We start from the raw sequence: 13665 nt of genomic DNA, 5'->3' as shown, positions 1-13665 counted from the left end.
GTGATGCAGTTTTCCCTTTTTTTGTAATGCCAATAGCCAGATAAAAATGGTGGTACATTTATTAAGTGTGTTGTTCAGTCTTAATATGATACGTTGATATTTTCATTGTTTACTACTCACAAAAAGCCAGTTCAACAACTGGCAATTATAGAATAAGAAATTTATAAATTGGACCAACACCAGGTGGTTATTTAAAAAAACAACTAGATATCAATTTGCTAAACTGTATCTGTCTCTTGTGATTATCTGAAAAATTAGGAACAGTTAAAGCTGTCCTCATTTTGCACCTCACTTACCATACTTCAGTTTCTTTGAAATAAAATCACTTTCATCAGTCTGGCAGATAAATGATAGTTTAATAAACATAAACACTTTCAAACATTACAGAAAAATCCATCCATTAAAATACACTCCTGCCTTTCACTGTTCAGGGTTAGTGATTGTTGATTTCATATACCTGGAAGGCCCGCCCAAGTAAAGTCTGTGTGGGAAACCCTGGTATGGGAGGGTTGACAGCTGAATAGGCTCACCTGGGCCTTTTTGAATGACATTGTCCCATGAATAAAGATTTGGCCTTTCATCAAAAGCATGTCATACCAACCCATTATCTCATTCTTAACTACTGTATACATGTTTTACAAAGAGAGACCATGGTACACGATCAAATCAAATATTTTGAGGCAAAACAAAGCAAATAACAAGACAACCCTTTACTGAAGGGTTTTTAAAATCATTGCTTGTTTTAGATAATGCATTTTTTACTCTCCCTAATTAATTGTTATCTAAATTCCCAATGTATTAGTTTTTTCTCCTCGTCTGTTTTGGTTTTGTTGGTTTTATTACATGTGTTGCCGTTAATGTGTTGGTATTGTCTCACCCTGTAACTTCTGAAAAATAAAAAAATATTGAAATGAAAAATAGAAAATAAAAAAATAAAATGCATGTTTAAATAAGAAGTATACAAAAAATACAAACATAATGCAGATCACAAAAGCATCGTCATCAGCCTTGTTATTTTGTCTGTTTCCTAAAATGTAGACATTTTGTGGGATGGGTTTGTTCTCTGCTGTAATGTTGTTTTGTGGTTTAGGGTCCTTTTGCTTTAGGCACTTTTGTGGTGTATGGATGCTTTGTGGTGTATGGATGCTTTGTGGTGTATGGATGCTTTGTGGTGTATGGATGCTTTGTGGTGTATGGATGCTTTGTGGTGTATGGATTATTTGTTGTGTATGGATTATTTGTGGTGTAGGGATGCTTTGTGGTGTATGGATGCTTTGTGGTGTATGGATGCTTTGTGGTGTATGGATGCTTTGTGGTGTATGGATGCTTTGTGGTGTAGGGATGCTTTGTGGTGTATGGATGCTTTGTGGTGTAGGGATTATTTGTGGTGTATGGATGCTTTGTGGTCTATGGATTATTTGTTGTGTATGGATTATTTGTGGTGTAGGGATGCTTTGTGGTGTATGGATGCTTTGTGGTGTAGGGATGCTTTGTGGTGTATGGATGCTTTGTGGTGTAGGGATTATTTGTGGTGTATGGATGCTTTGTGGTGTATGGATGCTTTGTGGTGTATGGATGCTTTGTGGTGTAGGGATGCTTTGTGGTGTATGGATGCTTTGTGGTGTAGGGATGCTTTGTGGTGTATGGATGCTTTGTGGTGTATGGATGCTTTGTGGTGTAGGGATGCTTTGTGGTGTAGGGATTATTTGTGGTGTATGGATGCTTTGTGGTGTATGGATGCTTTGTGGTGTAGGGATGCTTTGTGGTGTATGGATGCTTTGTGGTGTATGGATGCTTTGTGGTGTAGGGATGCTTTGTGGTGTATGGATGCTTTGTGGTGTATGGATGCTTTGTGGTGTATGGATGCTTTGTGGTGTAGGGATGCTTTGTGGTGTAGGGATGCTTTGTGGTGTAAGGATGCTTTGTGGTGTATGGATGATTTGTTGTGTAGGGATGCTTTGTGGTGTAAGGATGATTTGTGGTGTATGGATTATTTGTGTTGTTTGGATGCTTTGTGGTTTAGGGATTATTTGTGGTGTATGGGCAATTTGTTTTACGCATTTTTGTGATGTAGGTTTGATTTGTGGTGTATGATTGCTTTCAGCTCTGATGTTGTCTTCTGGTTTGTTGTAGATTTTTGATCGGTTGTTCTGTTGCTTAGAGGAGTGCTTTTCCTGGATCACAATATACAACAGCAGTCCAAGGCATGCAAGTTCACCCCATGTGTTTACAATGTCCAAATGATCAGCGTTGCTTCCAAAGCGGTTTCTGAGAGGCATCAGTGGCTGATGATTTTCTCCCACAGAAAACTCTCTGATCTCTCTCAGGAGGTTAGTGGTGATGCTGTAGGTCTGATCTGGATCATATTCCCCCTGATGTGGAATATGCTGTGTGATATACACTTGGTCTATTATTGGCCAAAGTTGCCGTCCTGAGTTTGGATCCCTGACACGAATAACGATCCTGTCCATGTTTCTTCCCACATACTCTCCTGGGGGGTCGACAACATAAGAAGGAAGTGGAATGGACGTTTCCTGATGGAGATTTCCAATAGTGTAGTACCTGTACTGATTTCCCCGAGGCAGTGGGTCCAGCAGCCCCTCAAAGTTGCCATAATGATGTGAGCCATAATCTCCACTGTCTGGGTCAAAGGTCAGCTCTATGACATCATCCTCATCGATGTTAACTGTGTTGGCAAACCAGTGGAGCAGCAGAAGACTGTGCTTGGGCACAGATTGGGCAAAGTTGATTTTCTTCAAATCACTAATTGAATCGAGCTCTTTCTGTGCAGCCGACAGAGAGGTCAGGGCGAGGAGCAGAGCTACACAGCTCCGAGTGACTCTTCCTGATATCTTCACCATCCTGTATAAATATTATTCATTATTCATTCATGCTGAACATTCTCAATACATACACACCTAGATTAATGTGTAACTAGAGCTGCATCTGATGATTTTCATGACATGGTCTATTTTATTTATCTTAATAATTGTTTCTTACACCTGAAGGTTAGGATTACTTCTGGAAGTATATCCTTACCAATGGCCACTTGGCTATCCTTCAATCAACATTGAAACAGGTTAACCAATTAAGCCCCATAACACATACATTAAATGTGGCAACATTTTTGCAAGAAACAGCGTCTGAGGTAGGGCTGCACGATATTGGAAAAAACTGATATTGCGATATATATATTTTTTTATATATATATATATATATATAGCGATATGAAAAAATACAGTAATTGAATAAAAGACAGTTTTTTTGTCCGCAAACCATCCTTTCTTGAACTTTAATGCTATACAATTGGTATTTTTCTAACTATATTTAACCGGATGAAGGATTTTAGTCACGGACGTCTGGATCTTAAGTTATCAGAGCAACAAGCTGAGCTAGCTCGGTTAGCAGCGCCAAACTGCCCTGGAGAAACACATGAAACTACTTTATTCAGTGTTTTTATGTTTAATCACCAGGTTTGTTTGCTTTGGAGATTTGATAGTGATTGTTTGTTTTTTTGCACGGACACAACAATTTACATTTTTTTACTATGTTCAATCTGAATTTACTTTAAAATAAAAATAAAACTATATTGATTCTGACTTTTCTACATCCAACTCAAAGGTTTATCATTGCTTTGAGAAAAAAGATGATTAATTTACCCCTTTTTTAGAAGTGAAGTCATTTCAAATATTCATTTGTTCTGGGAATGTCCTTTTCGAGCCTGAGGCCTGAAAAACGGGCTTAACAGGTTAAACTTGATAAGAATGATGATGATAACGATATGTTTTTTCCTGCTTATAAGTGACAACCAAAGCCAGTCAAATGTACTTGTAAGTGTATCTAAAGTAATAATGAGGCTTCAGCAGCATGATTTATAAAGTGAAATGTGTATAAGTTCTAAGTACCAAATACCCTCTTCAGTTCAAAGAGACAGCATTTCCTTGTTCAGTTGCAGTGAAGGAAAAGAAAGGAACACAAAAAGAAAAGATCATTAAGAAAAAAAACTTGACTTCAAATCTTCATCAAAAATGCGGAGCAGTGCCATAGTTAATACTATAAAGTTTAAACAACACAAGTAATCACAACAAACAACTCACCTGCTTTGTCTGCTGCGATATCAAATCTCTGTTGATGTGAGAGTGGGTGTGTCTCACCTGGGATACCGTGTCGCTATAAATACAACTTGAAAAAGGGTTGGCTGGGGTGTGGAAGGAAGGTTACAATAGATGACTTCATTTTATGACTTCATGTTTTATTTTTTACAATATGAAATATTGGAATAAAGTTTCAGATTTACATTTTTTGTAATATATACCGTACATATATATTTCGGACTATGCACAGTAGAGTGATCCAGCAAATGAGGGTTGTGAGATGAAGATGACCTGAAACACATTTTTCACAACTGGATTTGAACCGAGGGTGTGGTGGTTTTAGACCATGTGGTTAGAAGGTGCCAGAGCTTATTTTGTTTTTAAAATGTTATACTGATTCATCAAAAAGGTTTCTATTCATAGGGGGTGATATATTCCTTTTTTTTTAACAATCTTAGCCAGTCTTCGCAAAATAATTGAAACTTCTTGTGATGCCCCTTTTCAACAGTTGACAAAATATAGTTAATCTAAAATGATGTTTGGACCAAAACTGTAGGCCTATAGACTTATTTTCTAAACTATGTGTGACTCTACCCTGATTCTCAGTAGGAGGAATAGTTCAAGCTGTGAAACGATGATGTTCAACTTCCCTGTACAGCTGCCTGCACATCTGCAACTCCACCTGCAACCAGCAGAAGGTGCTGTCTCACAGGTGGTCGGCCTCACACACCTGGAAGGTGTCGAGCCTGGAGGTTGTGTAAACCTTTAGTCCATTAAACATCACTTAAAGGAACATTATGGTAATCAGCTTTTTAGCAGTTGGCATGGCTTTTGAAAATGTTTTGAACCAGAAGTGTATATATAAGTGGATTTCTGTGAAGCCTCAATAAATACATTCAGATGCTAACACACAGACACACACTCAAGCTTATCTTGATCTCCTATATGGAGATGTGTATACTTCCCGTGAGAAAGGCAGAAAAAAGAACAAAACGCACCCAAAAGAAAGCTTGAGTTTCTCTGTGCTCTCCACCCACATCTTTCACATGGGCAGCACAAGAGCATAATTCAAAGGACGCTGTATACCAATACTCCCTTGAGTATTTTTTCATATTTTAATCATAAAAGTCATACATTTTGAAAAATAAAAGCATCCCAAATCACTGCAATGCTTATTTAGCAAACCTGCAGGGCACAAGATGGCTTCCTTCGTCCTTTTTTATTATATGTTGTATTTCTTAATTATGAAACAATGACTTCACTATGCACTCTCTCTGTAGGGTTATTATTACATATAATGCATCCAATGAGTCATTCTTTCTCTATCCATCATGATTCTGTGTCAAGACCTTGTACAGCTGCAAGGAACGCTGTCAGGGGTCAGCCAGGCAGCCTGTCCTCCGCCTGCCAATACATGACACCATCTTGGCTCGGCACAGCCTAAAAACAACAGCCCCCGCCATAGGCTTTCTGTCGCTTCATCCCCCGTCTCCTCCAAATCTGTTTTATCTGAGATGGCCATGTCCACAGCAGGGCAACAACTCTAGAATAAAGCTGCAGGCCAAGTCATGTCGGAGCAAACAAATAATGGCTGCCTCACTCTGCATGCATGCAGGGTTCACCCAGGAGTCAGTGACTCTGAGAAGAGAGGAGGGAATAGAAATCTATTATTTTGTATCAAACAAAAGTGTTTTTTAACCTATTAATAACATCTGTCTTCACAGATGTTATTAATAGGTTAAAAAATCACTTTTGTCAGCATGTCAGTTGCATAGCTTTAGAGTTGTTACAAAGTTAGAAAATCGGGGTATGTCTGGTTTCACGACACAGATCTGAACTCTCGAGCTCAGTGACTTTGAGTTATTGGTGTGCAGGGAAGGTGGTAAAAAAGTTGGGCTCCAGAGAGGCGGCGCATCTGAAAAGAGGCACAAAAAAAATAATGTTTAGAGCTCAGAGTTGGCAAGTTATGTTTGCACATGGACGTTCAGGCTTTTCATTTCTCTTTTCAAGCATTCGGCACCTCCGAATCACAGGCACAGCTTCCATATTCAATTGATTGAGTTTGGGTGTTAAATGTTTTGAATTGAGGGGCAAAGGCCAATAAGATAATGCTGTTATTTTCCTCTGTAACGTAGAAGGTACGTTTTTCTTATCTTTTTCATTTCCTCACACTGTGGCCTGCTTTATCTATGTGCAGATAAGACTAGCACAGTGCTTGTATAATATCCTCCTGACAGCATTTTATATCTGCATCATCCACAAGTAGCTTTGTAGTTTGCTGTTTGTTGCCAAAAATGGAGCTGAAGTGATTTAAAACGGAGTGTAGCAAACCCACTTTAGCAGCATCGGAACATGCTGTCATTGTTATCTACATTTTAGTATCTCCAGTTTAAACACTGGGCTTTTATTGGGGCGATAAAGTGGAGTTTCAGAAAGGGGGAGATGAAAAGAGAGAAGGCAAAGACAGAACGGTTTTAAACAGGCTGTAGTTTGGGGAAAATGGACCGGTTCCCACATTGTAAAACTAAGTATAAAAAGGGTTTATTTGAACTCCCTATTTGGTAAGAGCTGGTTTTTGTCACACTTACCGTCTGTGTTTGTGTGTTGGGTTATGGTATCTTGTGTTTTTTTATATATTGCATGTTGAAAAAGTGCAGAATTCCGAAGGCCCAAAACAAAGCTTCAGATTGGTTAGATGGAGATGTTATATACTCTGCACTGACTGCAGCTGGCCTTTAACACTGAGGGGCCGGCGTGTGCAGGGAGAACGGTTTATCTTGGCAGAAAAGACTGTGTGTTTGTTTGTAATTAAAGAAAACAAATCAATTTTTCTAGCCTGTTGTGCCTGCCTTTTCAGAAACATGACTCTTCATCTCAAGGTATTCCAGGTGCTGCCCTGTGTGTGTGTGTGCACATGTACGTGTGTGTGTACGTGAGTGTGTGTACATCTGTGTGTTCATGTGGTTGTACGGTTGCAGTCAAGCCCCTGCACTGGTGTATAATTACACTTCCTGTGAGACTGGAGACAGCTGCTTGCTCTCCTCTTTAATCACACAAATAAATACTCTATAAGAATAGTAATCAGCCAAACTAATTGGTTTGTTCCCAGGTTTTTAGAAAGAAGTAAGTGAAGGCTGCCTTTCTCACTGTTGAACAAAAACAATCTGCACATGTGGAGGCACTTTTGAGTTGTAATGTCCTTCAACTTTCATTTCGTCTCTTTAGGTTCCCCTATAAACGATGATGATGTAGGAAAAAGGTGACTTTATTTGCTGCCGTCTTTTTTAAAGATCATAAATGACTGCATGCTTAAGCCTTGCTGGCTTGGCTCTCTACTCTATTTGTATAGTGATAATACATTTTTTTATTTAATCGTGTTCATCAGTGAGATGAAGTGAGAATGTTTTGGCAGGGTTATTGGCTATTGCCAAAACATGTCTGTTTAGTTGCTGTGGAATTATGCAATAGCTCAACCTTTTCAGCATTTGTTTCCTTTTTGAGAAATAACAAATGTCTCCATATCCTGTGCTTGTTCTCAGCAGCACCCACAAAAGCCTAAACACAGTTCACTGAAGGAAAGTAATGCATTTGGAATGTTAAACTAACATATTGCTGCTATAGGTGCTTTGTGAGATGTCTAGCACCAACATTTTTTGTAGTTTAATGAAAACTAAAAGCATAGTTGATCAGAGCACCTCCAAATGAATGACCAAGGGAATCCCAGTTTGATGGGACGTGTCTCAGGTCCGTGTGAGAGGAATGAATGGGATGTGGTGAATGCAGAGCCTGAGGAGCAGATGAGAGGGTCAGGGCAGATAATTAGGGTTGTAAATGATTCCCAAAGTTTAAGACAGGGACATTCAGCTGGCCCAAAGGCTCGTTCAACATCAGTGAGTGTAGATGTATGCACACACAGATCTGCTTTAGTCTCTCTATCAAGTAATGCCACAACCTCTCTATGTTAAGCTCATTTAGTTAGTTTACCATTACAACATGTTTAAATATGCTACTTTTTCATAGTAAAAGATCACTTTTTTGGTGCATAAAGGTTTTTTCTTTTTTTTTGCTTGCAAGAGGGTTGGTTTCAAGAAGGAAGTGGGCGTGTCTTGTGGCCTTTCGTGCTGAGTCACATGACAGGCCTGGGTGGGAGGGGCAGGCGGGGAGCTTCCACAGCAGCTAGGCCTCTCACTGGAGTGCTGCACTTTGGCAGGGGACACACTAGCACATAGTTCACACACGGTGAGTGTTTTGCATACAGTCCGGTATGTGTGCGCATGGTTGTGTATGAGTGTGTTTGTAAGAAAGCAATCCCAAGTAGAGGGAGTACATGTTGTTTCCTTTATTTTTTCTATGTTGCGCCTCTTCCCTGTAAAAAGAGATTTGATCATCTGTCGTTTTCACATTCTTGACTTGATGGATATCTCTGCATGCCTTCCACGCGTACCTCGGGAGCACAGCTGTTTATATGTGTCTTAAAGTGACTGTTGTTTTTAGTAGCTCGCTGTCAGGATTGATATGCAAATTGCTGTGTAGTCGTGTTGGCTGCACTGTGGAAAAACCCTTTGGTTTCAGGTATAGGAGTGAGTGTTACAGTTGTTGCACTCAGGATTAGCATGTTTTGCATTTGCATGTGCATGTTGGTAATTACTTTTGTTGAAGTTTTGCATTCCCTATGTCTTTCATCTCCTATATATTGTGTACGTCTGCTCTCTGGCAAGCTTTGTGTTCAGCTAGGCTACATATGTGTGTATATATACTCACAGAGGGATGTTCCATCATGTTGTAGCCCCTACTGTATAAGTTCACTTCTCTTTCTTCCCTCCTTACATTGTCCATACACTGCACGCTGCTTTGTGACAGTGATCCATTACCAGATCATGTAGCAAGCACTCAGACGTTTGTGTTAGCTCCACACATGTGGTTAGCAGGCTCCTTCGAGTATAAAAGGTCATCATTTAGTTTCACTATTGCTTTGGAAAGTACAGTGAAAGATTATGTTGGCTAATGATAATTGGTTAAACAAAGTATTTTTTCCTTTGAAGCAGGAAAGACTTTGTATCAAATTTGGACCAAAATCAAAGCATATTCTCTTTATTTTTTAGCTTTTTGTTCATCCCATACATCTTCAATTTCACTTTTAAGTACATTTTCATAATGTCTTGTTTTTTTTAATGAGTCTTTCTGCCAGTGTTTGAGTGAGAAAGTAACTGTCTGAGCTCTTGGCCTACTGGCAGCTATTGGAACAAAGCCGAATCTCTGCATTGTGTCATCCAGGCTTTGTTGTCTGGTGTTGACCTGAGGACTACAAGGCCCTGCTCTCTGATCATATCAAAAAGATGGAAAACAGCAACCACCCTTCACCTTTTCAGAGAGTCCCCCGCCTCGGTTTTGCCTCACAAGCATGCAGGCACACTCACTCTGACACACACAGCTGTTGAAAGGAGCTCTGTTGTGGCCCCTGTGCATTGCCAGACGAGAACAGACCGTGTCCTTTCACCAGTGTTTGATGGGATGCTGAAAAGGTCATCGGTACCTTCTGTATCCTGAATGTCTGTTGCAAGACTGCCAAATAAGCCAGTGCAGAAAGATTATGTGTCCGTTGTGGAATTCAGCATCATAACTTTGAAATTCAAAATATTTCATGACTGTAACCTGATCGCTGTAATTTAAAATTGATAAGGTTTGGTCTCTGCAGTTTGACGTGTGGCACATTAAAGAATAGCACGTTTTTTTAGTTCATGGATGTGAATGGACACACGCATTTTGTAGTAATTATAACAAAGGGTTGTAAAATGTGAGGCATAACAAGTTGTTTTGCTTTACACTTTCACTCAACGTTTAGAAATCATAATATTTACTGCCCCATATTTGTCACAAATAGATACTGTGTAAAAAATAGGTAATACTATAATATATCAACAACAGTGCTTTACTATTTTAGGTATAGAACTTAATCCCCAAATGAAGTGGGTACAACAAAAGGTCAAAAAGGATGTTTTTGATCTTTAAGAATAAAGGTTGTCCTGGGGATTGTTATGCTGTATGGAGAGTTGGTAGTACATTTTATTAAGCTGGTGAAGCTCAGGCATTGTTTACTGTTCTGGTTCTTTAATGGTTTTTAAAGTGCAGATAGAAAGTTGGACGGGTTTTTGTACAGATTCACACAAGTGCACCTTTTTTTTAAGTCGACCAGCAGCTAAAGATACCCAGCTTTCATGACATCATGTATTAGAGCATACTCAATATTCTAATACTGATTTGAGCAACAGCCATATCCCTTTGAAAATGACTCTGAGTTGTCTCATGGATGACTACTTACCTGCCACAAGTTCTGTAGACGTCTCACCTCTGTGTGATATGACATGTCGAAATATTTCTACAGGAAAAGTGCCTGACAAACGACTGCATGTTAAAATCTTGTTTTTTGAGTTTGACGTCTGACTGTTGATGTGTGGTTAGGGAGGTTGGTTATGTGTGAAGATGGAGATCAGATTCCTGAGCCCCCTGGTCCCGTAGACCAACACTTGCTGTCAGCCGACCATTTCACTGATACACTCTGACCTGCCACTTAGATAAAGAACTGCACTAGATAGCTACCACAGTCGGGCTAATTCCTTAACTCCTGTCGCTGAGGGGCTAGCACATTATTGCTAGCTAACTTATTATTCCCCTCTACGCAAATAGCCTCAGCACATTAACAACTTCCTGATTCAGTGAGGGGTTGTGTACACACACTTATAGGTTAATGTTTAGCACTTGCTTTAGGCTAGAGTATTGTTTTCTTAGGCCTACAATTCAGTCAATGCAGGAATGTAGTGTTGTGGTGGAATGTATTTTCTTAATCATAGATGTTGTATTAGAAATGAAAGAAATTAGCCCTGGATATTGGAGGTGGTTGATCTGGTTGAGTGCTATTGTTTTGTATATTATTTATGGATTTTGCCTTCTTTTGTAATTGGAGGATGATTTTCTGGTGAGCTGCTTGGTGTCTGAGGCAGTTAAAGACAGCTCTGTTGTGCACCGCCGCAGTTCAGAGACTGAACACATTCCTCTGAGAGTCTAGACAAACCTGTGGGCTTCTACTGTCATTACCGTAATTTGCAAACAGTTCTTAAGCGTGTGAAAAGTTAGCTGCTGAAGCTACTTGCAGGGGCATAGATAAATCCCAGTTGTATAAAAGACTTGATCAAGTAGCATCCGTTTGTAGCTGAAGGGAGGGTACACGTAGTTATCATACATGCCCTGACATTCATGCATACAGAGGACAGTTAGTGTAAGAAGGACATGCATAAAACTGGTAATTAAAAGAAGAGAGCATTACACACAATTGACACACAGACGGCTGCACTCATTGTTCTGTCCAGTTAGGTGACACGATGAGCGAGTCCGACCCTGCAGGGGTCAAAGGGCACATTTCTCCAGAGAGCTCAACGATGAGGACTCTGGGAACTGGGCCTTCCTGCACAAACACTGTGACTTTAATAACACAACTGGCCATGTTTGCACTGCCACCACCCCAATTTCCCCCTTTTTATTAAGGGATTCACTGTCAGGGGGTGGGAAACTGTGTCTGGTTGCATGTGTGCGTGTTTATATCCCTCCCCTGGGCCTGCCCTAAATCCATGTGGTCTGGGGTATCTAATTGATTCTGTGCTGGAGGGCTATTGGAGCTCTAGTTTACAGTAATTTCATGGCCGAACACACTTTATTCTCTTCTCAGTTTGAACCATATCTTCCTCTTAGAGGAAATCAACCATTCAAATGATCAATTTAGTAGATTAGTCCACCAGTTTGGGTTTGACATGGAGCTCTAGATAAGAAGTTGAAATGTGTGAGTTCAAGCTGCCTCCCTACATTGAAAGATGTGATTAATAATAATAATAATAATAATAATAATAATATAGTTTTAAGAATGAAGTGAGTGAATCAGTCTCCTGGATATGAACCCTTCTCTGCCAAAGTGTCCAGTCTTTTTCTTTCTCTGGATTCCTCTCGTGATTCGAGTCAGTTTGTACACAGGGTCAAACCACTGGTTTGTCATAAAGAGACTAACCTCAGCGCCACTCTTTTTCGACCTAAACTGGGAACATGACCTCTGACCTCCTCGCCACGCTGTCAAGATCAACACCCCGGACAGCTGAGGCATGGCGCGGTGGTTTTGACCACATCTCCACTAAACATAGACAACACAGTTGCAGTGCTCTTGATAGTTCTTCTTTTCTTTGAAAAGGCAACGAGCAGGGACGAGTTAAACGGGTTTCAACTGTATTTACATCCCTGTTTGAAGGCATGTGTGTAGTTAGTGAGGAATTACCCTAAAGTGGATTGAATCACAAAGTATTCTGCACATTGTTTCCTCCCCTCCTCCTCCTCCATTCCACACTCCTTCCTCTGTCCTTTTTTCCTGACCTCGTTTGTGTTAACCTCCCCCTACTCAGGAATACATGTCCTATTTGATTCTCCTCTTTATCTAATGCTTATCCCCAGACTCATGCCTTAACCAAACGTTTCTGCATGCTTTGACCCTCCCCCTCCCCCTTTTGTCTCCCTTTTCTTCTCTCCAAAATGCTTTTGTTGTAAAGAGAAATGCCTGCCATATTTACAAAAAAGAGAAATCTGATACTGCTGCAAGAAAGAAAAAAAAATCCTTTAGTGCCTGTATTTGAAAACAGAATCACAGCAAACCCAGTAAGTCATACTCTGCAGTCCAACTCCTGCAATTAATGTTGACTCAATTGAAACACATTGTCAATAACTGGACCTGATACAGAATACAGGAGAGCTGAGGGATGATTAACTCTTAAATCAATGATGTATGGTGGGCATGTGAGGTGATTTACAGCCCAACAAACGCAGTTTAACATCTTAAATATTTCTCTGCAACATGAAAAAAGTGAAATAATATGTGACAATCAAGTTCTTCAGTCATTTGACGTTCTGAAATCAATACTCTAAACTGTTATTCACTCAACTCTACAGAAACGCATGGACCAGGGTTGCATGGATGTGGCTTGACAACGCATGGCAACACAAACAAAGAAGCAACATTTGCTTCAAAATGTGATGACAGTGTTGGGGTTAGGATGTGAATAGAAATACATTAGCATTCCCCTTCCAAGTCTACTTCAAGCCAGTAAGAAGATCCCAAAGAAAACACAAAATACAGAACATTGCTCAAACAAGTTGCCACAATTGTTGACAGACAGAAACTCAAAGTCAACTTTATTTTAAATACCTCTATCTCACAATTCATGTAAAACTCTTTCGCTCAAAGTAAGTATTTCAATACGATTTCAAGGCCCTTCAACCGATTGAATAACTGCTATCATTTTATTGATATAGTCACCGAACACTGCTTTTAAGCTGCTTTTTGTAGTTGGAAGAGGTTAAGAGTTGGGATTTGGTTTTATAGAATGGTATTACTATTAGTCCTTTTGAATCCCTGTTGTCCTGTAGGTAGTTTCTTTGGTGGGACATGAAGGTAAACCCTAGTTAAGCTGTCCATATTTAGTCCCTGCTCTGTGACTTTTAGTAACCCAGTCCTGACGTGTTTTGCCCCTCACTAATACAC

The 13665-nt window shown here is 39.8% G+C and overlaps 2 protein-coding genes across 7 annotated transcripts in view; one reads left to right on the top strand and one right to left on the bottom strand.

Annotated features, from left to right (window-relative positions):
• Positions 1-13665, top strand: part of LOC307014767 (septin-9-like) — a 114589-nt gene that overhangs the window by 84332 nt on the left and 16592 nt on the right. The window contains exon 1 of one of the 6 annotated variants that reach the window (XM_079642905.1): positions 8216-8333. The exons of the other annotated variants lie outside the window; for them this stretch is intronic. The gene's annotated coding sequence lies outside the window, so the exon portion shown is untranslated. Of the gene's footprint in view, positions 1-8215; positions 8334-13665 lie in introns of those variants that run through there. 6 annotated transcript variants of the gene reach the window in all.
• LOC307014282 (uncharacterized protein) lies at positions 874-4092 on the bottom strand (the record flags this gene model as incomplete). The annotated part of the gene is made up of 4 exons (XM_079642157.1): positions 3913-4092; positions 3660-3728; positions 1796-2862; positions 874-887 (listed from the first exon to the last, which is right to left on the bottom strand). The coding sequence occupies exons 2-4, from the start codon at positions 3680-3682 to the stop codon at positions 874-876; spliced, it is 1104 nt and encodes a 367-aa protein (XP_079498283.1). The 5' UTR covers positions 3683-3728; positions 3913-4092.

Source organism: Notothenia rossii, assembly GCF_949606895.1.
Source record: "Notothenia rossii genome assembly, chromosome: 8".
In the NCBI taxonomy this organism is placed as follows: Eukaryota; Metazoa; Chordata; class Actinopteri; order Perciformes; family Nototheniidae; genus Notothenia; species Notothenia rossii.
Note: the sequence above shows the minus strand (reverse complement) of the source record. Positions and strands in the feature narration are given on the sequence as shown.